This window comes from Anser anser (genome assembly GCF_964211835.1).
Source record: "Anser anser genome assembly, chromosome: 7".
In the NCBI taxonomy this organism is placed as follows: domain Eukaryota; kingdom Metazoa; phylum Chordata; class Aves; order Anseriformes; family Anatidae; genus Anser; species Anser anser.
The window spans coordinates 21,421,952-21,447,204 of record NC_139727.1 but is presented as its reverse complement, the minus strand read 5'-3'; the positions used below and the strand labels follow the sequence as shown (position 1 = coordinate 21,447,204).

The following is a 25,253-nucleotide window of genomic DNA, read 5'->3' as shown; positions in this document are numbered from 1 at the left end:
ATCTTGGAGAGGTCCCAAGCTTTTAAATACTGTTTGCCCAGCACCGCCGGCTCTGACAAGACAATAATAACAGGGGAAGCTTTTTAAAACCAATTTAGCAAATGCAGAAATGTAATTTTAATGAAGAATCGATAGCAGAATGGTTCATTTTTCCTGGGACTCCTTGTTGGAGCTGAGCGAGACTTTCAATCAATGGGGAGATGGAAGAGGGGGGGAGAAAGAGAGAAAGAAAAATATCCGCTCGGTGATGTCTTTAGCACGGGGAATTTTTCTTATTTTCTCTGCCGTGTGCGCTTTCCTTTATTCTCTCTTCCCAACCGAGAAGCCTGCACCGAAACGCGGCGGCGGAGCGCGGGGCGGCCGAGCGAACGGACGGACGGACGGACGGACGGACGGACGGCGGCCGCCCTCCCGGAGCCCCGCGCCGGGCGCTCGCCGGGGCAGCCCCCGATTGCCGCCCGCCGCAGCACCAGCGAGCGGAGGGGCCCCGGCCCCCCTTGGGGAGCTGCCCGGGCCCCCCCCCGGAGCCGCCCGACCCCCCGGAGCCTCCCGGCCCCCCCGGAGCCGCCCGGCCCCCGCGGCGAGCCCGCCGCCTCCTGCCCAAGTCCCAGGAAGTTCCTCCCCTGTCCTGCCTCGTCTCCTGTCCCCTGTCCCCGCCAGCCCCTCTCCGAGCACATTTTTATGGTAATAAGACAACAAATTAATGTGCTGCCGCAACAAGGCTCCCCCACAGGTAGCCGCTTTGTGGGAGGGGGGCACGGGGGATCGGAACCAGGGGCCGGGCGCTGCCCCCCCGCGCGGACCCCCCGGTCCCCGTTCCTCCCCGGCTGCACAGCCCTGCCGCACTGGAGCAGGTGAGTCCCCCGCCACTTTTATAAGCAGCAGCGCTGCGTTTGCTTTGATTGTTATTTATTTTCCCCTCCTTTTAGCCTGTCCCGGCTCAGTAGAGCGGCGGGTCTTTCTCTGTGGCTGGCTATTTTTTTTTTTTTGGTAGTGGTGGTGGTGGTGCTCTGGTGTGCGCGTGTGTGTGTGTGTGTGTTGTTATCTAAACCGTTTAGTTTTGGGTGGTTGCGCCTAGATCTCGAAAGTCAGCGGGGGAAAGCAAGACACCCAAGCGGGGAGGAGAGAAGCGAAGAAAAGGCCGCGGCGGATCTCCTGGCTTGCAGCGTCCCGGGGAGACGGGCCATTAGGCAGGGGAGCCATGGCTCAGAGCTCAGGGAGAGCAGGTAAGGGGCGGGGGGGGGGGGGGCGCTGAATATTCAGCAGGGAGGGATGAGACCGTCACCCCCAACTCCCTCCTTTGGCAGGAGGCAGCCTCTGCTCCCGTGCTCCCTGCCCATCCAGGTTCCCCTACACTTGCCGTCTCACTTCGTAGTGCCCCCTTCCCCGCGGGGTCCCCCCCGTCAGGGGGCTGCTGCTTTTCCACCTTCTTTACCGGGGGGGGGGGGGAGCTGCCCCCCCCGCACCGGGCCAGCCCCCACACGGCGCTCCCGGCCCCGCACTTTTCTCCCGACTGCAAAAAGTTGAGGCCATCGCCTCAACTGTCCCCCCCCCCCCCTCTCCATGTCCCCCCCCTCCCTCTTTCCGTGCAACTTTGCTCGGCGGGGTCCCGAAGCTGCTCCGCCGGTCCCTGCGGGGCCGGGGCAGCATCGCCCCCAGGCGGGGCGGGGGTCCTGGCGCCCCCCCAAACCGACAGACGGGTCCTCGGCCCCCCGCCCGTCTTGGATTTTATGATTTGCAAACAAAGCTTCAAACAAGCCCCGCCGGGTTGGGGGGGGGGGGGGAAGGCTGCCTGTCCCCCGCGCTCCCGGCGCGCTAAAAGCACAATCAGGCGGTCTGGCTCTCCGGAATGGCGTGTGGAAACGGAGCTTTTAATTTAGGGATTCTTGGGGGGGGGGGGGGAAGGACGGAAAGGCAAATGAAGGCTGGAAATGCAAGCGTCGCCGACTGTCAGCACAGAGCCGTGCCGCTGCCCTGCCCGCGAACCGTGCGCTTGGAGGGGAGGCTCGGGAAGAAAGGCTCCGGCGTACATCTGGAGCCGGGGCTCGCAGCTCCTCCGCCTTTTGTCATTGCGGGGCGAGACGGTCCCCGACCAGGGAGTGCTGCGGGTGCACAAACGGACAGAGGCGGACGGGAGGCGAATAAAAGCAGCCGCCCTTCAGGAAACCAAATCTCTCCCCGATCGATAGAAGCCCCCCAGACAAATGTCTGCGCGGCACCTCGGTAAATGTTAACAGGCAACGCGCCGTGTGCGTGGGTGTGTGGCCGTACACACACACACACACATGTGCGAGCGTGTATTTTCATAATCGAACCAATTAAATATATTGCATTTGTTGGGTATCTCAGAGAAATACCACAGTTTTACCAAAACGTGCAGGAAAAATATAAAGGCAACGAAAAAAGGCCTCGTAGAGGAAAAGGCCACAGCGGCTTTTTTTTCGCTGTTCCGCACCGAAAATCTTCTGAGCCGAAACTGAAAAAAAAAACAAACCTTCAGAAAGTTTGCAGCCCCCTCTGCTCCTTTTCCCTTCTGTGTTTTTAAAGGATCTGCCGAAGTCCCTTTGCATCTGAGGTTTAAATAGGGAGATCAATAGAAAACAGTTGTAATGATCTAATTAATTATGGCAAAATTAAAAGCGAGTAGAAAATCAATCTCTGATGGTGTTGAAGATGGAATTAAATTGATAGTCCATCTGTTCACCTCCTAGACCGTATAAATATGCAACCCAAGGACGGAGCTAATGGGATCAAGCTGCCTGGGAGACTCTCCCTTCCATCTCCCTCTCTCCTTTCCACTTCTTCCCCTCCCGAAGTTGAGCCCCTGCGGGCAGAGCCGTGTGCCGGGGCCGGCCGGAGGGGCCGGCGGGCAGGCAGCCTCCGGTGACAGGCGCCTTCTCCGCCGTGCTGTTTTTAAATCAAACGGACAGGCTTTATTACGGTGATGATGGCCACGGAGCAGCGTGCGGCTGCTCGCTCCCTTCTTTTTTTTTTATTTATTTTTTTTTTTATTTGACACCGGTCGGGATGGCAGGAAAGGCAGCCCAGCCGCTGGCTCCGTGCAGCGCCGTGCAGGGGCTGCAGGGGGAGGCGAGCCCCCAGCCCCGGCTTTCCCTACGGGCTTCTCCCCCTCCCCGAGGGAAGGGCCCGGCGGCAGGAGCGGCCCCCCCCGGAGAGGAGAGGCCGCCGAGAGCGGGGGGCCGGGCGCGGGGTCCCCGATTTGCCCCCCGAGGGGTCCCGGCGCCCCCTGTGCGCCCCTGTGCGCCCCTGGCCCACTGAGCCGCGGCGGGGAGCGGCCGAGCTGTCGGGGCCGGGGGGGCTCCCCACCGTCCTGGCCCCTCTTTTAATCGGGAAAAACGCCGTTCCGTTCGGGGCTCAGCGAACGAGCCGCCGCCGTTTATCGCCCGGGGTGGGACGGTGCGGGGGTGCGGAAAGGAGGGGGGGGGGTCCCTTCCCTAAGTGACGCCTAACCACGAAGCGGCGATCGCGGGGGTCCGGGCCCTGCTCGGTGCGCACCCCCTGCGCCGGGGGGCTCCGGGCCGGGGGCGGGGGGCTCGCCGAGAGCCCGCGGCCGGCGCCCCCCGGCTCCGCTGCCCGGCCGGGGCCGCGGGAGGGGGCCGGGCCGAGCCGGGCCGGGCCGAAGTTCGCCCTCCTTCCCCTCGCACTGCCCCATCCAGCCGGAAAGAGTGCCCTGGGGGGGCAGCCCGCGGCCCCACTCGGATTTATTAATTGATGTATTGAAAAGCAGGCTTGATTGACGGCTGCTAATGGAAATCACAGCCCCGCTTTCCTGCTGAACGCTGCCCTCCCGGCTAGCCCTTCATAAAGCAACCCTTGAGGCGAAAGGTAGATTTTCATTTAAAGTGCCCCCGTCCTCGCTCGCACAGATTAGGTACATTTTAAACACAGACACACATATTGCAAATTAGAAGCTAATTTAATTATAAATCAAAACTGGGCATAAATCTGCACTCACCACAAAGGATCCATTTAGCGGAATGCAACCACCTCCCCTAACCCTGGAAAACTGCCTTGCCGAAATAACCCTGGATATACACTGCCAAAGTTATGGGTTGTGCACAGTGCAAAGAGATCCACGGGAGATATTTTCCCCCACGCCGGGGGAGGGGAAAAGCCCCGCGTGTCAGAAATTAGCTGGTCACATGGCGACAATTTCTCTTTCTCCTAGAGAAAGGGATTCTCCGCTAAACAAAAGTTTGCATAGATGTAGAAGGTTGTAATTCTGAACTTACAGGCTGGGAGGGAGTCGGAGGCGGCAGATTTTTGAAGTCCGGCAGGTCGGGATCAACAAACGCGCGCACGCACACGCACACACTCACGCACACGCACACGCACCCCAGAGCCGGGGTCGGATTGATTGGTGCCGTTGGGTGTGCAAACCTCGGGGGGAGAGGAAGGAGGGAAGGGAGAGGGAGAGAGGGAGAGGGAGAGGGAGAGAGGGAGAGAGGGAGAGAGGGAGAGAGGGAGAGAGGGGGAGAGGGAGAGGGAGAGGGAGAGGGAGAGGGAGAGGGAGAGGAGAGGAGAGGAGAGGAGAGGAGAGGAGAGGAGAGGAGAGGAGAGGAGAGGAGAGGAGAGGAGAGGAGAGGAGAGGAGAGGAGAGGAGAGGAGAGGAGAGGAGAGGAGAGGAGAGGAGAGGAGAGGAGAGGAGAGGAGAGGAGAGGAGAGGAGAGGAGAGGAGAGGAGAGGAGAGGACGAGGCAGGAGCGCGGCACGGCTCGGCACAGCCCCCCGCACGCCGGTAGCCCCTCGCCCCCTCTCGCTCCGCTCCGCTCCGCTCCCCGCGGCCCCGCTCCCGGCCCGTCCCTGCCGCAGCCCGCCCGGTGCCGGGGGAGCCGGGGGCCGGGGGGCTACCCGCGGCTCGCTCCCTCCCCGCCCCCTCCACCTCCCAGCTCCCCTCGCTAAGTTCAGACCCCCCCGTCCTTCCCTCAATCTCCCCTTCTCTCCCTCGGCGCGTTCCAGCCCCCGGTCCCCGCAGCCCGGTCCCCGCAGCCCGGTCCCCGCTCATCCCGCCGGACTCGGCGGCCGGCAGCGGCTGGTGCAGCGGCGCGGCGCCCCTCCTGCCCCTCCTGTCATTAGGCGCCGAACTTGGGCTTCCGCGGCTCCCGGTGACGGGAAGGGAAGGAGCGGAGACGGGCGGGGAGAGGTCCCAAATCCCGGCTGCCGCATGCCCCGCTGCCGTTCCCGGGGAGCGAGGGGGGAGGCTCCCCACCGGCTGGCTCCCGCAGCCCCGCGCCCACCCGGCAGCCGAAACCCCCGGCCCCCGGCCCTCACCTGCGGCTCCCGCACCGCGGCGGGGGAGGGGGCCGCCCGAGCCCTTTGTTGGTGCGTTTCCAGCCTTTGTTTGGTGCTGACAACGAGCCTGCCGTCCCCAAACCGGCTCCCGGCGCAGCCCCGGGCAGGGGGAGCCGCCCGGCGCGCAGGGAAGCGGGGGGCAGAGGCAGGGGCAGAGGCAGGAGCCGGCCGGGGCTGGGGGAGCGCAGCGGCAACGCGAGCGGGGCAACTCGGTGCGGAGTGTGCGGGCACTGTGCGGGGCTCTGCCGGAGGGAACGGGAAGGGAAGGGAGAGGGAAAGGGAGAGGGAAAGGGAGATGGAGGGAAGGGAGGAGGGGAAGGGAAGGAAGGGAAGGGAAGGGAAGGAAGGGAAGGGAAGGGAAGGGAAGGGAAGGGAAGGGAAGGGAAGGGAAGGGAAGGGAAGGGAAGGGAAGGGAAGGGAAGGGAAGGAAGGGAAGGGAAGGGAAGGGGAAAAGGGAAGGAAGGAAGGAAGGAAGGAAGGAAGGAAGGAAGGAAGGAAGGAAGGAAGGAAGGAAGGAAGGAAGGAAGGAAGGAAGGAAGGAAGGAAGGAAGGAAGGAAGGAAGGAAGGAAGGAAGGAAGGATGGAAGGAAAAGAGAGAAAGAAAGGAAAAGAGAAAGAAAGTGAAAGAGAGATAGAAAGTGAGAAACGGAAAGAGAAAGACAGACGGAAAGACAGACAGAAAGAAAGAAAGAAAGAAAAAGAAAGAAAGAAAGAAAGAAAGAAAGAAAGAAAGAAAGAAAAGGAAAAAGAAAGAAGGAAAGAAGGAAAGAGAAAGAGAAGAAGGAAAAACTCTGGCGGAGCATCTGTCACTGTAACGCATGTGCGAGAACTCTGCTCCCAACTTCCCCCGGCGGCCCCGCGGAGCCCCGCAGCGGCCGCCCGCTGCCGGCAGGTCTCTTTGTGCGGTCGGTTTTGGAAAGCGGCTCCCAGGCAGTCATTACCACTCTTCGGCCCCTCTGACTGCTGGAATTACCCTTTCCGGGGACTTTAATGGGCAAGCCATAGGGTTTTTCGCTGATCCGCAGCAGTTTTCGCTCCCTCCCCGTTTTTATGGGTGTATTATAGTTAGGGGTTATATAAATGTTTTTGCGTGTGATAACTGTAAATCCTAACATTTGCAAATGGCCCGGAGGCAAACTAACTTGGACGGCAGAGAGAGGGAGGGAGGGAGGGTCTCCCATTACTGCTGATTAAAAGGAGACTTTAATAAGCGTCTAATTCACTCATCGGGAGTTTTATGGAGAAATTAGAGGAGGACAAAAACCCGACGTCTGTGGCGTGGGGAGGCGGCGGCAGAGGAGGGGGGGGCTCCGCGCCTCCCGCCCAGCGGCAGCCCAGGGCAAAGGGAAGAGGCAGCTGGGCCTCGCCGAGGCCGCCGCCTCCGCCGCACTCCCGGGCCCGCTCCTCCGCGGGGTCCCGGTACCGGGACGTACCGGGACGTACCGGGACGTACCGGGACGTACCGGGATGTACCGGGGGGCGGACAAAAGGAGAGTGGCGAGACCGGGCCTGGGGGCGACGCCGGTTCCGCCGAGGCCGCCTCCCCGCCGCCAGCCCGGGGCAGGACCGGAGCGGGGCCGGGGAGCAGGGCCCGGTCCCGGGATCCCGCTGCCCGCACCTGCCCGCGGGGGACGGGAAGGAGCCCGGCCCGGCCCGGCCCCATATGGCCGCGGCCCGGGAGGCTCGGAGACTCGCCCCGGCTCCGGCCGGCCCGGTGCGCTAAGAGGCGGCTTTGTTGCAGGAAGTGTCTCTTCACATTGTCGGCCTTTATTTTTTTCCCCTCTTTCTTTCCTTTTTTTTCCTTTTTTTTTTTTTTTTTTTCCCTCAATGAGGCTGTAAAAGGTCTCCGGCTTGTCTCGTTTTTGTGGCAAACGCTCTCTTGTAAAGAGGAGAGGTTAAAGTGTCGGTGACTGAATAAAGAGCAGCACACGTGGGCTATTACCATTCAGGGCAAACAAATGCAGAGAAGGGAAAAGCCAGCAGCAGGCTCGGCGCGGGGGGAGCGCGGCCCCCCCGGCGCACACACGCACCCACCCCGCTGGCCGCGGCCACTCGGCTGGCCTCCCCTCGGCCCCGGCGTCCCCCAGACATGCAACCCACCCATGGCTCACAAAAGAGCGAGAGAAAGAGAGAGGGGGAGACATGAGGGGGTCTTAGATGGGAAAAAAAAAAAAGAAAGTAGCTTTAGGGGGAATGTGCTGTGGAGTGTGAAATTGCAGCCCGTGGTGCTCCATATTGTACCAGAAGCTCTCCAAAAACTCATCCTCCAACGTGACCAGAGGTGCTTAGAGGGAGAGAGAGGGAGAGGGGCTCACAGGCACGGGGGGAGGGGAAGCGAGGGGGGCCTTTATTCTTTTCGCGCTCTCTTTCTTATTAATTGTTCATTTAAAACCCAACTTGGCGTTGATTTGTTAACCTGGGCCACCGCGGGCAGCCTCGGGGCTCCTGCAGAGCGTGGCCGGGGGGGGGCGGCAGGACCCTGCCCGGCCCCCCCTTTTTCTCCCATCCCCTCCCGGCCCCCCCAGCGATGTGCTCGCAGGCACCGAGCCCCGCAGCCCGCGGCCCCGGGAGGTGGCCCCGGGGCTCAGCCGGGAAGGGTGCAGCAAAGCGCCCTCCTCGCAGCCCCCTGGCCTTAAAAACTCACGTCCCTGTTTGTTTTGTTTTGTTTTTGTCTTTCACAGCCAGGGATTTAGCCTCCGATTTTCCCACGCGAGGCTAAATTAGTTGTCACGGGTCAGAACCATATCTACGGATGCTGAGCGCAGATTTATCTTCTAAACTCGCCTATATATAGTGCCGGGGAGTACCACGGCGGAGCTAAACCGCCTCCAAGTAGCAGTGTTTAGGCTGAAATGGCTCGCATAGTTGGCGGGGGGGGGGGGGGGGGGGGGGGAGAAAGGCGAATTGTTGAGCCGCGGAGTTAGTTAGCAGCACCTCGGGGTTTTACAGCCGCAGGAACCGGGGAGCTGCCGGCCCTGCTCGCCGCCACACGCCGGGCCGGTGGCATGGGGCCGCGGGTGCCCAGCGCCCGGTGCAGCCCCAGCAGTTTCTCTGCGGGCCCGAATTTCGCCCCTAAATTCCTCGCCCCGTCTTGTGATGCCGGGCTCCCTTCCCCGGGTGGAGGCCGAGCAGGGAAGGAGGATTAAAAACGCTTCGGAGGGCTGGAGGCCTCGGGTGATGTGAGCTGGAGGCCGGGCTGGGGGAGAGAAGGCACGGGGAAGATTTGGGCTTCGTCAGCGGGAGCGAGCCGGCTAACGAAGCAGACCGAAAGATAGCTATCGCCGAGACTCCCCCCAAAAGTTTATTTTTCTTGAAATTTCCGCAGAGAGGCGGGCGCCTCTTTTGAAGTGTAAATGTTTGTAGCTTGGGGGGGCTGGGTTAGCGAAGGGGGAGAGCCTCAGATCCTCTTTGAGAAAGAGGAAAACAGAAGAAAAGGAAAAGAGAAAATAAAAAAGGAGAAGAAGAGAAAAGAAAAGAAGAAAAAAGAAGAAAAGAGAAGAGAAAAGAAGAAAGAAGAAAGAAGAAAGAAAAGAAAAGAAAAGAAAAGAAAAGAAAAGAAAAGAAAAGAAAAGAAAAGAAAAGAAAAGAAAAGAAAAGAAAAGAAAAGAAAAGAAAAGAAAAGAAAAGAAAAGAAAAAAGAAAAGAGAAAAAGGAAAAAAGAAAAAAGAAAAAAGAAAAAGCAGAAGCAGAAAGGCTCCCTGAAAGTGGGGCGGGAGGGAAGCAGGCAGTGCTGCTGAAAGGGACCGGCTCCAGGAGCTGCCCGGGGCCGAGGCGCGGGCCTGGGCCTGGCGGCAGGGCCGGGGCGGGCAGGGGCTGCCCGGTGGGGTCGGGTGGTGACAGAGCGGTGCTGCCGGCTGGGAAGGGGCACCGGGTGGTCCTGTGGTGGGGGAAGAGGGCAGCAAGCGGGGGGATTTTCCCTTATATTTCCTTTTTTTTCCTCTTTTCTCCTTTTCTCTCTCTTTTCTTTTCTTTTCTTTTCTTTTCTTTTCTTTTCTTTTCTTTTCTTTTCTTTTCTTTTCTTTTCTTTTCTTTTCTTTTCTTTTCTCTTTTCTTTTGTCTTTTTTTTTCTCCTTTCTTTGCCTTCTCTCTTCTCTTCTCTTCTCTTCTCTTCTCTTCTCTTCTCTTCTCTTCTCTTCTCTTCTCTTCTCTTCTCTTCTCTTCTCTTCTCTTCTCTTCGTCTCTTCATCTCTTCTTCCTTCCCTCCACGAGAAACGCTCCTCACTTGCCCAGCTCGGGGCCGGCCCCGCGTACCCCAGCTCTCCCCGCACCGTGGCACCCCAGCCGCGCTCGGCCGAGCGCTCCCGTTGTGCGTTTCTCCTCGAGCCTCTCACTCCCGCTTTCATCCTCCCCGAGACGGCGATAGGGAGCGATAAGGCGACGGCAAAAAAAACATTCTCGGGAAGAAGTTCCCGAGCCGCCGGCCTGCCCCCCCGTCCCATCACAGGGCCGTTCCCCCCGGGAAAGGCGGGGAGGCCCCGGGAGGCCGGGGCCAGCTCCCGAGGGTGGCGGTGACCGCCCGGGGGGCACCGGGAAGCCCCCCAGGGGGCAGCCGGCGGCCGAGCAGAAGCGACCCGGTGCGGGCGGGGGAGGAGGGAAGGGGCACCCCGCCGGGGAGCCGGGCAGCCCCCGCCGTGCCCGCGGCCGGCCGGCAGGTGCGGGCTCGGGGCCGGCCCCGCGCCGCCGCCGCCGAAGTTTCCCCGGGGCCGCCAAGCGACCGGCGGGCGCCATCTGCAGGCGGCGGCGCCGAGCGGCGCTGCCCCGCACCTGCGCCCGGCCCGGCCCGGCCCTGCCCTCCGCCACCGGGGCCGGGGGGGGGCGGCAGGGGAGGGGAAGGGAAGGGACGGGAAGGGAAGGGGGGGGAGGGCCCGGGCCGGCGGCGGGGAAAGGCGGCGGGCAGGGCCGGGCCGGGCCGGGCCGGGCGGGCAGCGGCACCCCCGGGCCGTGCGGGGCTCCCGGCGGCCGCTCCCCGAGCCGGTGCCCGGCACCTCACCGCCGCTGCGCCGCCCTCGGGTCGGAGGCCCCTTTCCCGTACCCGTGCCGGTGCCGGTGCCCGTCCCGGGGGGGCTCTCCCGGCCCCGGCCGGCTCGGTCCCGGTCTCGGTCCCGCGCCTGGGTCCGTGCGGCCCCGCCGCGTACCCCCGCAGCGCAGCGCGGGGCAGGGAGGAGACCGCTGCCTCCCGCACGGGTAACCCGCAGCCACTGTCAAACATTTATTTTATTTTTTTTTTCCCAAAAATCATTCTTTTTTTTTTCACGCGAGGGAAAGAGAGACGGGAGTGGGGGGAGAGAGAAAGATAAAACATCAGCTGAAGTGCCAAAATGATTTATGAGACAGTGGAAAATATTTCATAAAGATCTCTCGGAGATTCCTTACTTAAACCGTTTAGAAAACAAAGGGACTGTTTCGTGGCAGATGAGCGGAGGGATGGGGAAGGAGGAAGGAGGAAAAGAGAAGAAGAAAGTGTGTTTCAGGTGATGATAAAGTCGCAGCCTGAAAAACAGAATTCAGCCCACAGCAATTGCTACCTTCCCTTTTCAACTCTGGTTATCAGCCTAAGAAGGCGTTTCCTCCTTGCTCTCTGTTGCTTGCTGGGTCAAAGGCACGTCTTTTTTCGCTGTAGACCGGCCAGTGAAATAATTCTTAGATTCTCTACCATAAAAAAAAAAAAAGGAAAAAAAAAGAAAAAAAATCAGACATGTGGAGGCTGGGAGGCTGTATTTGCTTTTATTTTCCCAAACGCACACGAGGAAACTTGGCAACAACTGAAATGGGCCCAATCTATTGGTTCAAATATATGCAAGAAGGTCTTTCCTTCTTTTCCCTTTCCTTGTTTCCTTCTTTTTCCTTGTTTACTTCTTTTCTTTCTTCCTTTCTTTTTCTTTCTTTCTTTCTTTCTTTCTTTCTTTCTTTCTTTCTTTCTTTCTTTCTTTCTTTCTTTCTTTCTTTCTTTTTTCCTTCCTTCCTTCCTTCCTTCCTTCCTTCCTTCCTTCCTTCCTTCCTTCCTTCCTTCCTTCCTTCCTTCCCTTTATTTCCTTTCTTCCTTTCTCTGTTTCTCATTTTCGTTTTTTCTTTCTCTCTTTCCGTTCTCTTTCTTTTTCTTTCCTTCTTCTTTTTTCTTTCCTTCTTCTTTCCTTGTCTTTCTTCCTTCCTTTTCTTTGTCTTTCTTTCTGTCTTTCCCTTTCCCTCCTTTCTTTCTTCCTTTCTCTCCTTCTCCCCTTCCTTCTCTCTTCCTCCTCTTCTCCTCTCCCTCCGTTCCTTCCCTCTCCCCTTCTCCCTTCCCTTCCCTCTTTCCCCACCGCCCAAGCCTCTCCCCAGGGCAGCCCCGATGCGCACCCGCTCCCCCCGCTCCGCCTCAGCCCGAGCCAAGTCCCCGGCGGAGCGGAGCGGAGCGGGCAGCCGGCAGCTCCGAGCGGCGGGAGGCGCCGGGACCCTCCCCGGCCGGGCCGGGAGCATCCCGCTGCCTGCTGCCGGCCGTGCCCCGCCGCCCGCTCCGCGTCCTCCCGGGCCCTCCGGCGCCGGCCGGGCCGCCCCCGCCGCCCTCGTCCCGGAGGCGGCGGCGGCCCCCCCGCGCCGGAGCGGCGGCCCGGCCCTCCTCGCCGCGCTCGGCTCGGCGCGCTGGCGAATCAGAGAGTGTCGGAATCTATTGCCTTTGTCTGACAAGTCATCCATCTCCGGGGAGGCGGGCGGGGGGCTGAGGGCGCTGCGGCTTTTAGAGAGACACACACCGGGAGAGGAGGCTCCAGTCTCCGGCCCCGGCTCCTCGCAAGCACTTCCCACCTCGGGCGAAAAGTCCGCCGGGCGCCCCGGATCCTCCGCCCGGCCGAGACGAGGGGGGCGCGCCGGCCGCCGCCGCTCGCGGCTTTCCCGGGGATTGCTACTCCGCTTTGAACTTCCATCGGCTAGCCCCGGACCCGAGGAGGAAGAGGAGGAGGAGGAAGAGGAGGAGGAGGAGGAGGGAGAGCCGCGTCCTCCCGCGCCTTCAGCCGCCTCGCCCCGGCACCCCTCCCCGCCGCCGGGGATGCTCCGGCCCCCCCAGCCATGACAGCCGCCTGCCCCCCGGCGCCGCCAGCCCCCCGCTCCCTCGGACTCTGCTGACTCGGCCGCCCCGGCCCCCGGCGCAGCCCTCCCGGCCCGGAAAGTTCTTCGCTCCCCGCTCCCCGGGCAGGGGGGCAGCGCGCCCCGCCGCTCCCCTCTCTCCTCTCCCTCAGTGTCCTTTTTGGTTTGCTTCTTTTTTTTTTTTTTAATTTGTTTTGGTTTGTTTCGTTGTTTTTTTTTTTTTTCTTCCCCTCTTATTTTTTTTCTCCCCTAAGTCTTGAAGTTGAGTTTTAGAGGCGACACGGCGGCTTCAGCCGATTTCTTCCCCTTCCTTTGCCTCCCCATGGATATGCACTGCAAGGCAGACCCCTTCTCAGCAATGCACCGTGAGTACTGGAGCCCGGCTCCTTCCGCCGCTCTGCCCTCCTCATCCCTCCATCCCTCCTTCCCCGGCCGTTCCTCTCCCCCCCCCGCTCCTCCTGCGGCTCCATCCCCGCACCGCCAGCCTCCGTCCCGCACCGCCCGGGGGGCGACACAGGGCACCGGCACCCCGGCGGAGGGCGCGGGGCCGGGGCCGGGCCCGGGCTGCGAGGGAGCCCCGAGCAGAGCCCGCAGGGGCACTGCCCGAGCCGCCCCTCGGAGGACGAGACTTTGCCCCGGCTCCTGCCAGCTCCTGGCTCCGACCCTTTCGATTTCCCCGGCCCCGCGGGGCGAGGGCTTCCCGCAACCGTACGTGTGTGCGAGCTGACAATTTGCCCCGCCGCTGGCCGGGATTTGCTCTCGTTGCGGGTTTCGGCGGCGGAGAGGGGGGCCGGCACTTTCGGATGAACGGCGGGGTCGGTCCGGGCTGCTCCGGGCTCCGCTTCAAGGCTGGACTGCGGGAAAAATAGGGCAGCGGCGGGGCCGGGGAATCGGGCGTTTTCCGAGCTCCCCGAGAAGTCACGGTCCCTCCCGGGTTACTTAGCAGCTCCTCGGCGTGCGTTTAAAATGCATTCCTGGCGCCCAGGGAAGTGGATTCGTGATGTATTTTCACTTTAGAGAACCTTTCTTCCCAAAAAGGGGGACGAAGGAAGGCGAGAAGGCTCCTTCGCCAGGCAGAGTAGCGAGGAATTTTCAAGGATTTTTATTTCACCACACGGAGGGAAAATAATTCCGAGCTTTAAATTAAAGAGCAAATAGGAATATAGAGCCGAGCTTGGGACCATCTCGAGTCAGGAAATGAATAATTAAGAGCAATTTGTAACTTTTGACACCGAAACTTTTGAGGACACGCCCTGCCCGCTGCATAAAAACAAACCGAAAAGGTCTAAAATCGAAATGCTTGCGGCTTAAAAAATGACGATTTTGCCAGGAGAAGGAAGGCGCAGAGATAGAAAGCCACCATCAGATCCCCAAACGTGGATGTAGGTAACTGCCTTCCTGCTCGGAAATTAATGCTTTCCAGCACACACCGCTTAAAATTTAGGATTTAATTTTCGAGGACCTCTAACAGAAAACGGCCCCCGCGTTAGGCATTATTTTTAGTTCTCTCGGGCGCGACCTTCCCTCGGAAGTGATGGCAGTAATTCTGCCTTCGGTACGCGCTGGAATATGCAGGCAGCCGAGAGAGGCATCTCACCACCGAGACGCTCATTTCTGCAAACTCCGCTGAGATTCGGGAACAATTTCGGCTTCCGAATAATCCTGCTAATACCAATCAGCGTTTGATTTGTTCCCGAAAACGCATTTCTAGCTGGGCAGACCTAGATATTGGCAAGCAATTAAAATACGCTCGGGCGCGGGCTCCTGGTGCAGGCGCGCACAGGCAGCGAACGCGATCGGCACGAAAGCAGCTCGGCTGCTCGGGCAGATGCACACACACAGCCCGGCACTGCCACGCGGATAAATGCCCCAAAATATCCCCCTGCTCGTACGGAAATAACCTTAGGAAAGCACGGTGCGGAGCAAACCCAAGTCTCGTGAAAAAAAAAATAATAGCCGGGGTGCGATAATTTGAATTATTAATTTTTAATCTTTTTCTGCATCTGTTGCCTTTTAATACTTTGTAATGTGAGTTATAAAAGGTGCTCTGAATTATTTATCGCGGAGTTGCCGAAGAAATTGCTGTCTTGTAACTTTAGAGGCAACATGTGCAGAGGGGGCTCTGCACAAACGAAGAAAACACAGAGCAACACGCACCCGCAGGTTTTGGTGGAGGAAGACAAGCGTGCCCCACTCCCCTCCGAAGCCCTAAATATCTTTTACGAAAGAGCAACAAAAGAGAGCAGCGACACCTCAGCTCCTCGGGCAAAGGGAAGGGACGGGAGCCCCCGGCTGCTGGCAGGGAGGTGGGGGTGTTCCTGACCGGGGGGGGGGGGGGGGGAAGATGGAAAAAACTCTATTTGTGCGAAAGGACTTGGATCGATCGCAGGGCAATGAGAGTTTCCACTAAGTTCAGAGCCAATAAGTCAGTGTCAAAAGCAGGGGAGGAAAAAAAAAAAAGAGAAAAAGAAAAAAAAAAAACCCTCAGCGAAAATACAAACAGATCATTTTTCAGCAAACCGCGCGACGAACTAAGATCTCTCCGCGGGGAAGGAGGCTGGGGCTGTGCGAGAGGCCGGCTCGAAGGCGGCGTGCTCTGCACAGCTCTATCTCCGTCTGCCAGCCGCCGGGGAGCGGGGACCGAGCGAGCGGGGCCGCACCCGCAGCGGTTCCCGCACCGGCAGCGGGCGGCGGCTCCGGTGCGCGGCGCCCAGCTCCGCCGGGCAGCGCTGAGCTTTCCCCCTGCCCGCACCCCGCAGGTGCGCGCTCGGTTCCTCCTCCTCCCCGCCAAGTTGTTTCTCGAAAGGGAGAAAGGCGAATCGGAAAAAAAGCGCCCAAGCAGTCCCGGGTGGGATAGAGCGGGGCTTTTTGCCTGGGAAGGGCAAAATAGGAGAAAGCGGAGCAATTTAAATTCGCCCTGATTTAGATTTGCGCGGGGAAAAAAGAAAGAAAGAAAGAATGAAAAAAAAAATAGAAAAACAAACAAACAAACAAGGAGCCGCGAGAGCCTGTTAAGATTTTTTTTTCCTTTTTTTTTTTTTCCTACTGGCGGATTTTTCTTTTAAATATCGAAAGCTGACAGAGAGAGGGTCTGTCTGTAAACGAAGCCCGAGCACGGGACACACGATATTTTCCTCCTCTCCCCTTCCATTTCTTCCTCCCTCTCCTTTTCCGTCCGAATCCTCTCAACTCCCATCCCAAAATAACCGGAGACAAGGCGCTGTGGAGGGGACTTGCTGCGGGATGAGGGAGGGCGGGGTCGCGAGTAGCTGGAATTGACAATGTGCGAGAAAATCGCGGAAAGCGAATTCAAAGAGAGAGGAAAAGCGCCAGGGTAGAAAGCAGGGGGCTGCAGCGGGGGCTGCCCGGGGCCGCCGAGCAGCTGGGCTCCGGACCTGGGCAGCGTTTCGCTTCCCAACCCCGAGAGGAGCCGCAGCCGGCACCGGCTCCGTCCTCGCCCCGCGACAATGGCCTCGGGCAGCCGCCGCTGCGGGCAGAGGTGCGGGCGGCCGGGGGCAGGCGGGGCGCGGGGGGTCCCCAGCTGGCTCGGGGAAATTCACGCTTCTTCCCCCTCTGTGCCATCTCCATCGTCCTTGGTCCTTTCTAATTCTTTATTTCTTCATCTTATTCTCATCCCGTTTATCTTTTTCTTTTTCTTTCTTTTTTTTTCTTTCTTTCTTCCTTCCTTCCTTTCTTCCTTTCTTTCTTCCTTTTTCTTTCTTTCTTTCTTTCTTTTCTTTCTTTCTTTCTTTCTTTCTTTCTTTCTTTCTTTCTTTCTTTCTTTCTTTCTTTCTTTCTTTCTCTTCCTTTCTTCTTTCCTTCCTTCCTTCTTTCCTTTCCTTTCCTTTCTTTCTCTTTTTCTTTTTCTTTCTTCCCCTTCTCTCTTTTCTCTCTCTCTTTCTCTCGTTCTCTTTCTCTCTCTTGTTCCCTCTTTCCCTCCCCGTCTCCTTCCCTTTTTCTGTCTGTCCCCCACGTCTCGCCCTCCCAGCCCCTCACCCGTCACCCCCATCCATCCGTAGTGACGGGAGATTTTGTAGTCCGAGTGGCAAAGAACCCACGACTAACGGTGTGTTTCTGGTGTGCGTGGGTTGTTGTGTTTTTTTTCTTTCTCTTTCCCCAGCAGGGCACGGGGGTGTGAACCAGCTCGGGGGGGTGTTTGTGAACGGCAGGCCCCTACCTGACGTGGTGAGACAAAGGATAGTGGAGCTGGCTCACCAGGGGGTGCGACCCTGTGACATTTCCAGGCAGCTGCGGGTCAGCCACGGTTGTGTCAGCAAGATCCTGGGCAGGTAAGGAACGGACCGCGGCCGCTCCTTCCCCTCCCCTGGGGCGGCAGAGTGCCTCCGGGCGCCGCGCTGCGCCGCTCTGTGCCCCCCCGGCCCTTACCGCGGCGATGCCCGCTCCCTGCTGCCCACCGCCCCCTGCTCACCGCCCCCTGCCCATCGCCCATCGCCCTCTGCCCACCCCCGCCGCGCTCGCTGCAGCGGCAGGACGCGCTGCCCCGCCGGCCGGTGCGGGAAGGGAGGGAGCGATTAGCGAGAGAAGGGCCGGGGAGGGGGAGAAAAGAGAAGAAAAACACGAAAGGAGAACAACCACCCCCCCCCCCAAAAAAAAAAAAAAAGCCAGCAACAACAACAAAAAGCCCATCTCACAACAATCCGTAGGCGGCCCTAGCAAATGCACGGTAAATAAACAAGCAGCGGGGCAAACAGATAAATCTCCATAAACAAAGATGCGGTGCGAAGCATCCCCGGCGGCCGTACCGGCGGTGCCGGTGGGCGGGCTGCCTGCCGCCGCCGTGCCCTTCGCGAAGGACGTGCCAGGGCCGCCGGGGGGCCGGTAGCCCGCTGGGGAACCGGGAGCACGGCTCTGCCCGGCTCTGCCCGCGCCCCCCGGACCCTCCGAGGCCGCCCGACCCGGCCCCGGGGTCGGTGGGCTTCGTCCCGGCGGGCCGCAGCGCGGCGAGGCTTGCCGCTGCCCGGGCCCGAAAGGAGCGCCCGCGGGGAGGGCAGCGAGAGCGCAGCGCTCCCCCAGACACCAGCACACACGCACCCAAAGGGAAAGGAGAAAACTGGGGGGGGGGGGGAGTGAGCCCTGCAAGGGAGCGGCGGCTCCCGCAGCCCGGTGCAGCCCGGTATAGTCCAGTATAGCCCAGTACAGACCGGTGCAGCCCCTTGGTGCCCCCACCGCCGCGCTCCGGCGGCCCAAAGGCGGGGGGCGGTTGCCGGGGGGGGCCGCGGGGCCGCGGTCGCGCCGGGGCAGGGGGCGGCGGGGGCGGCGGGGGGGCCCGGCCGGGCACTGACCGACCGTCGTGCTCTGGCGCGGCAGGTATTACGAGACGGGGAGCATCAAGCCCGGAGTGATCGGCGGCTCCAAACCCAAAGTAGCGACCCCCAAAGTAGTGGATAAAATCGCCGAGTACAAGAGACAGAACCCGACCATGTTCGCCTGGGAGATCCGGGACAGGCTACTGGCCGAGGGCATCTGCGACAACGACACGGTCCCCAGCGTCTCCTCCATAAACAGGTAAGGGCGAGCCTGCAGGCACCGGGACCGGGACCGGGAGCCGGCCGGGGCGCGGGGCTCGGCCTGTGTGCAAGCCCCGGGGGTGTCCGGACGGTTTTACCTCCGTGTCCCCGGGGGAGCCGCCGCCAGCCCCGCCAGGCGCCGAGGCTCCGAGCAGAAGCCGGCCCCTGCCCGCAGCCTCGGCCGCCGGAGGCTCCCCCCGGGCCGGGCTCCCCGCTCCGCGGCCGGGCGCTGGCGGGGTCTTTCTTCCCTCCTCCTCCTGCCACTGGGGAACGGCTTCTGTCCGTGGAGGGCCTCGGGGTGTGGGAAGGAACCGCACGACGGGCAAACAGTGGCAGATCGGGGGCGAAAGGCCGGTGGTGCGTGGAGGGGAGCGTTAGCCCAGCGCGCATCCCGGGGCTGTACAAGCCCCGCACAGCCATTCATCCACCCCAGGCTGCAGGTCCTCACACCTTGGTGACACGCAGGACACTGCCCCGCACACCGAGTCACCGCGCTGCCGCCGTGCGACGCGGCTGCACGCACCTCGCCTGCGCCCGCAGTCCCTAGGAACACAGCAATATTTGCCAAGGGTGTATACAAAAGTACGGCACCGACAGAGTAAGAGTAAGAATCCGTGAAATTCTGCATGCAATCCCAAATATACAGAGCTCCCCGTCCAAATAAATGTACACAGGGTGTGCGTAAATATGCACACAGGCTTCTGTAGTGCCGGCATAGACAAAAACGCCCAAGTCAGTATATCGGTCCTCTTGATATACAGCAAGTTTAGCCAGATTTTTTTAAACCTGGTGTATTTATAGCAAGGGAAGCAGAAAAAATAAACAGCAAGGAAAACACAGTGGTATTTTTTGTCTTGCGCTTTACATGGCAGATTTATCAAAATATGTCTAATAACTCAGGCTGTGTATTTCTAAATCTGGCATCCTATATAAATGGGTTTTAATATTTTGCAAATGATATGGAATTATCCCAAATCATCTTGAAAACAGCAGGTAGAATTAGCTGGTGGAATGTACCTTGGCTAAGGAAGATTCCCTCAGACACACTGTCTCTGTAATATACTGCTAGGCTACCCTAGGAAATTATCCCTGTGTGTGCCATCTGTATTAAAATGGTTATTAAGTTATGAACAGGGTAACATAATACTGATCGGCTAATTATACACCCTCCTAAAAAACCTCCAGGTCTCTGTTACTCTCGCAGTCAGGTATTGAAATAATAACAGTTTGACATTCAGACACCTTACAAAGGCAGCTGCGGAAGGACAGCCAGCTCTCCCTGGGAGGAATTAAGCTAGTGGTACACAAGTCCAGAGGAAGGGCTCCGGGGTCTTTGGAGGCACGGCAGACACCGACCAGAGGCGCACGGAGGCTGCTGCTGGTGCAGGGGATGTCAGCATCCCCATATTGCCGAAGCCACGGCCCCATGCCTGCTGGTGCCTCACGGTGCCTCGCGGTGTCCCAGGGAGAAGGCCGGGGCCAGATTTTGCTCCTGGCTTTGCTATTAGTTTGCATACGGGCTTTGTGGGGTTTGCACCTCAGTTTCCCCAGCCTGAGAATGAAAATTGAACCATCTCAGGAGGTGGGAACAGATGTCAGCTGGATTGCGTTTATAAAATGCTTTGAGAAGGACAAGGGCTTTGTAACTGCTAAGTGTTATTGTATTAGAGAGGCTCAGCTGTGACCCACCATATTTGATTCATACTGTGATGGCATTTGAGTGTGTAGGCACCAAGGCGCAAGAACATTTTGACTTCGTGTGATCAAAGCTTTCCCCGTTCATTTAAAAAATTCGGACCCAACTTCACACCGTTCACCTTTGTATGGGGCTCCCCGAGGCCCACAGCTGTGAGAAGTGAGCCCGTAACAAGACAGGTCGCACAACTTGCAGGTCTGCGCTAGGCAAGAGCAGGTCAGAGAACTGGGAAAAAATTGCAGCAGAATACGAAACAGCGAGCATCTGAGGGCCCGATCCTGCTGCCGCAGAGGATAGCGCGAGCTTTGTCACTCCAGTGGCTTTGTGACTCCAGCTCACAAAACACGAGGAGAGGGCTAAGCTCAGAATTCAAATACACATTTTTTTTACTCTTCCATTGCCAAAGTAAGCAGAGAAATGGGTAAATGCTTTGTAACAGCATGTTCCTTTGCGTCCCCCTTACCTGCTGTACGATCACAACCCGGAGTTCGTCCAACACTCCGACTCTCTGAGCCGCTTCGGATAGATGACAATTTTTAAAACCAACCCGTTTGAAGTATGTGTCTTTGTTTTTTCTCAAAATGTGGGGTTTCCAAAGCAAAAATGTTAGTGGCCCAGTGTCCAGAACTGTTAGAGCTATATCCATGAGCCATTTAATATCTTGAGACTACAAAGGGGGTCTTTACAGGAAAAGGTGGTTATCTAGGTCCCTAGATAGACTGTGAATACTGCACTCCAGAATGGAGATCTCTTTGTATACAGAAAACAAGTACTTCGGGTTATTACAAGATTTTCTGAAAATACATTAATTACATTTTATCTTCTTTCTTTCTGGGTACTAGTCTGGCATTAACAGCCTTTCAGATTAAAGACTACAAAACAGTGCTATTTCAATTCCACTTTTACAGTCTCCCTAAATCATTTTAAGAAAATTATTTTCCATTAATTATTTTTTGGTGATAGATAAATTATATGTGCCTACATTGCACTGATCTGTCAGTGTTGCACTACCGATATCAGGATGCATTTGGGACGACATGTAACTCAGTATTGAGACGTATCAGAAAGTTGTTCATACCAAACTCATGCAGAAAAAGGCCAGATATGAACTATAGAAAAAAACATGTATTAACGACCCCCTCAAGATTCAGAAAAAAAATATTCCTCTGCTGTGTGGTAGTTTTGCTTTAATTATGGCAAAAAATCTAGACAGTAAGCTAGTTAATAAGCAAACCACACCAGAACTGACAGGATCAAGACAGAGCAGTCATCTCTACACCGGGAGCTCTCCTGTTCCCTTTTCACACATTAGCTCCTCTACACGATGAACCTATTGTGTATACATGCTCACGTATATATATACATGTATCTGTGTAAACATGCACATACAAATGGTGCATGTAATTAAGAAGCTGGCAAGTGACAGAAGCTCGTAATTCTTTGGTAAGCAATTAATGCTTACGTCAAATCACTCAAGTACCTTACTTCCTACAAGAACTTTTCCATCTATCATATAACTACAAACAAGTTATCTTCGGTCACTCCGGTTAGAGTATTTCAGCTGGATTTATATACGCCCCGCTGTAAACCTTGCGGGGGCCTCCTAACTACGAACTTGGCTGCAGACATTAATGAGAATTTTTGCTTTGTTTTGCAGCACATACAGTTAGCCTAAGAACACAGGTTTCATGGGATAATAATCATCCCGGAAAAGTCTTTTAAATTAGACAATGTACCTTAGCAGGAACAGGGCTGGCACATCACAGGCATACATTCAGAGTTGTGCAGCAAGCAATGCAACAGACATTGTAGTTTAAGCATTATTTTCTGCCTCTCTTAAAGACATGAATCCCTGACACCTAGATGCAATTTGTCCCTCTATTTCTCCTCTCCTGAGGCTGGGTTCAGGGCTAGGGACTCTCTGTTAGTCTTTATTCAAGGAATACAAAAGCCAAAGAATTATGAAGTTCAGTCAGCCTTCTGGATATGCTTTGGACCCTAGGTTCCTAGGTCCATCTGCATCTAGCTACTAAGTCACGGCAGAGAATAGAGTTTAGTGGATACACTATCTTGGTCAAGCTGTTAGATATTTTGTCAGTTTTCTCTTATGCACTGAGTAAACGTTAATTTTTAGTGTTATGTGATTGGTTTGGGGAGATATTTTCTGTTACATTATCTGACAGTCAGCTAGTGATTCCCAGTTAAAGCCTCCAATAATGATTGCTTTTTTAAAACACATATGGAAAGATACACACATTGATCCAGGTTACAATAACAAGCGAAATACACTTGTGCAATGAAATACTGAGCGTGTGGCCAATGTCAGTGGCTGCGGGCAGGCCCATAGCTCGGAGCACAGCGCAGCGTATTAGGAGATGAGCTTTCTCTTACCAGTTCTGCTGTCAACTTTCTGGCCGATCTCGGTCGGGTCACATGGACTCCTTATGAGGCTGCTTTACCACCTGTAAAATGAAAATAACAGGATTTAGCTACCTTTGTAAAACACAGTGCGATCTTACATTAAAAAATCCCATGCAGTTCAACACATTAAGAAGGAAAGGTTCAAAACTGGAGCTGGGTTGTCTTACATCAGCCGAGGCTTTTGCCCACGCAAGGGAGCGAGAATTGAACAGAATCTCGGTTGAGGTAAATGTAACGTCTCGAGACAAACAATTGAGTCTGGAACAAGGCAGGCATATTAGGGCATGGTCTGTGTCATATGCGGAAGAAATCAATGTTATGCAAACAGAGCTTTCTGAGTCACACTCGCTAGCCTAGCTTGAGAATTTCCCCAAAGGACACCACAGCCAAAGTCACCGGGAATCTCTCCCCGTCCTTCCCACCGAACTAGTGAGGCACTCTTGGAGGACAGTATCTCTAATGGCAGCTTGTTCATACTGATCAAAACCAGTGACAGCTGCATGGTCTGCAGTGAAAACCGGGAAAATTGCATAGTGTATGAGCAGCAAGTGCATGTGTCACACAAACCTATTGCCACCATCAGTACTTAGTAGCCACATGTCCATTTACCCAACAGAGAGGCCAAGGATTACACTGGCCCTGTAAACTGGCTTAGCCTCTGACTGGCAACGGGCTGGGGCAAAGCAAGGGTGAAGAAGCGTTGTCCGACAGCACCCAGTATAATTTACCAGCTCTCATAACCTGGCACTCCTTAGTACATGCAGAAGAAACTTGGGATCCTAGCAGGGATCCTCTCGTTTTGCTGACACTGAGTCTAAGGTCCCCATTCAATTTCCTGCATCAGGGCATGCTCTTAAGGTAGAAGGCTGCTACTGGCACTTGCTTTTGGCTGAGCAATGAACGCAATTGGGTCGCACAGGGCTTCATTACAAGGAATATACTCCTTTAAATTCAGATTCTTTTCCATCAGACACAAACCTGGTATTATCTTCTTTTCATCATTGCAAATAAAGGACAGGCTCATAAAGCAGAGGTTACAGACAATGTTACTGCAGCTGAAAGAGTAAATGAATGCTCGCAGCATTTCTCTTTGTCTTATTCCTCATATCTGGCCACTGGAAGGTTGTATGGTGGTAACTACAATAAGCTAGCTGCATTTTTCCTGGTTTTCATATTACACAGATATTAGCTCAACAGAGGCTGTTTGTGAGTAGAAGTGGCCGTGACTGGGAAGTTTTGAGCTCCCTGTTCTGTGAACCTCGGACTGCAGAACCCCAACAGTCTCTTTATCATCTAAAATTTCCAACTCTTTCTTTTTGTATACATGTACGGAAAGGTTGATTTTTGTTGGAAGTTGAACATTTTCAAGCTTATGCATCTAGTGAATGATTGCTGCATTCTGTCATAGAGGTAGCTGCATTTCAGTGCTGGGTGAATGAGCCTTATGGAGCTAAACCTCATTTACCAGAATCACTATTATGTGAAAAAACTCATTTGACTTTGGGAGAAAAGAGGAGAAAATATAAGTGGCTTGGCCAAGCAACGACGAGGTGGTGAGAACAATATAGTCATCTGAAGGGCACAGTACATCCAACAGGAAAAGAATTATTCACGTTTAAACAAAGCAGTGTAGCCAGGAATGAAGGGAGGGAAATAAGAAAGGGAACATTTAAATGGCAGCAGAAGGCACCTCCTGATATGGAGGTCCATTAAGTTGTGGAATTGCATCCCATAGGAATTCCTAATTTCTTGGAATATATATAACTAGATGGCATTAATAACACAAGCAAACATACAATAAGAAATAATCTTGCGTTGGCTAAAGAGATAGATAATGCTCTAGCAGGCCAGCTGGACCCTTTATGATATGATGACACGATGCATACAAAACAAAGTCATGTTTTCAGCCATATATCAAGTATCTCAGAAAAACCGTCTCTGATCCTGAAGCCTATTCAAACAAAAGATTTCCATATTACTTGAATGAAAAGATAAGACTTCAAAACAGTTGAATAAGGCTGAGTTTTACTTTGATTAACTTGCCATGGTCTTTAATTAAGGCATGCTGAAATTCAAATGGAGTTTAGGCTCGCTTCTTGCAATCAGCAAAATATTTAGGGATCCAAATTTGTCACAGGTCTCTATAAATGGACAGACAGGGACTTTCAAAAGCATTTGCCACTGGCCTGACAACAGTGCGGCTAACTAGGACTTTAGGAAATCCCGTCTGTGTGTAGGTGGCTCTGATAATGATTACTACTCCTGAAAGTGTCAGAAAGGTTTGAGTTTCGCTCCCAAACAATTGTTCTATAAACTGAGAGCTAATGGGAATGAGGATTTTTCCACTGTAATAGCAATTAATCTAGTGCAGCCTATACATGCATGGACATATTTACCAGTCCCAGCTGATTAAAAATGCTAAGGCAGAGCACTAAATTGTGCAATTGGCATACAAATCATGAGCGCCTGTAATACAATGTGGGTTTGCTTTTACTCGTTTTCTCTTTTTTACTTCAAAATTTTAGAGGGATTTGGATAGCTGACTCCCATTAAACAACTTTAAAAACACCTCAACAATGCAGTCCTTTGGGTCTTCAGGGAGCCGACAGGACCCTTTTCAAGCCCCCAGAAGCCCTGGAAACATCCTTTATTAAATGAGAACTGAAATTCTCATGCTATCGCTTGACTAGAGGAGCTGGAAAACCAACAACAAACACCGTTAGGCTTGTGATGAAATACTAGACAGTATGATACTCAGCGTTAGCCTCCAATTTTCTCTAGTGCCAGTAACTGAGAGCTGATTTTGTAGCACTTATATGGCTATCTACCCAGCTGAAAATCACAAATCTAATCACTTGGTTTCCAAACTCCTCAGAGTGCACTTACAAATATTCATTTCCAATCAATTTGCACCTGCTAATATTTCTGAATGCTCACATGTGATGACAGTCAGAAGCAATGCTGGTGCTTCCTATTTCTATTGCAATAGCATAAAGAGGCTCTGTGCGTAGATCACAGCCCATTGTCCAAAACAGGCACAGCGTAAACAGGAATTTCTTTTGAGAGATTCTTTTAGAAAATCACCATATATGTGTGTCTTTCTTTACACCATCCCCTTAACATCTACGAGGCTCATCATTCAGACAGTCCTCGAGGTTTCAGGGATTAAACAAACATCTTTGTCTGCTAAAAGGAATGAGCTACCCAGTCAGGGCTCACTCACCAAAGCCAAGTCTAGGT

General features: G+C 55.6%; 1 protein-coding gene across 7 annotated transcripts in view; it reads left to right on the top strand.

Annotated features, from left to right (window-relative positions):
* The first annotated feature begins 585 nt into the window (after positions 1–585).
* The window catches only part of PAX2 (paired box 2), a 96,386-nt gene continuing 71,718 nt past the window's right edge, over positions 586–25,253 (top strand). For 3 of the 7 annotated variants that reach the window (XM_083844984.1, XM_083844985.1, XM_083844979.1), the window contains exons 1-3: positions 11,915–12,733; positions 16,489–16,657; positions 17,697–17,894. In XM_083844984.1, coding sequence (XP_083701110.1) covers positions 12,691–12,733; positions 16,489–16,657; positions 17,697–17,894 — 410 coding nt within the window. In that variant the 5' untranslated portion in view covers positions 11,915–12,690. Of the gene's footprint in view, positions 1,227–11,914; positions 12,734–16,488; positions 16,658–17,696; positions 17,895–25,253 lie in introns of those variants that run through there. The other 4 variants (XM_083844980.1, XM_083844982.1, XM_083844981.1 and 1 more) reach the window with 3 other exon arrangements.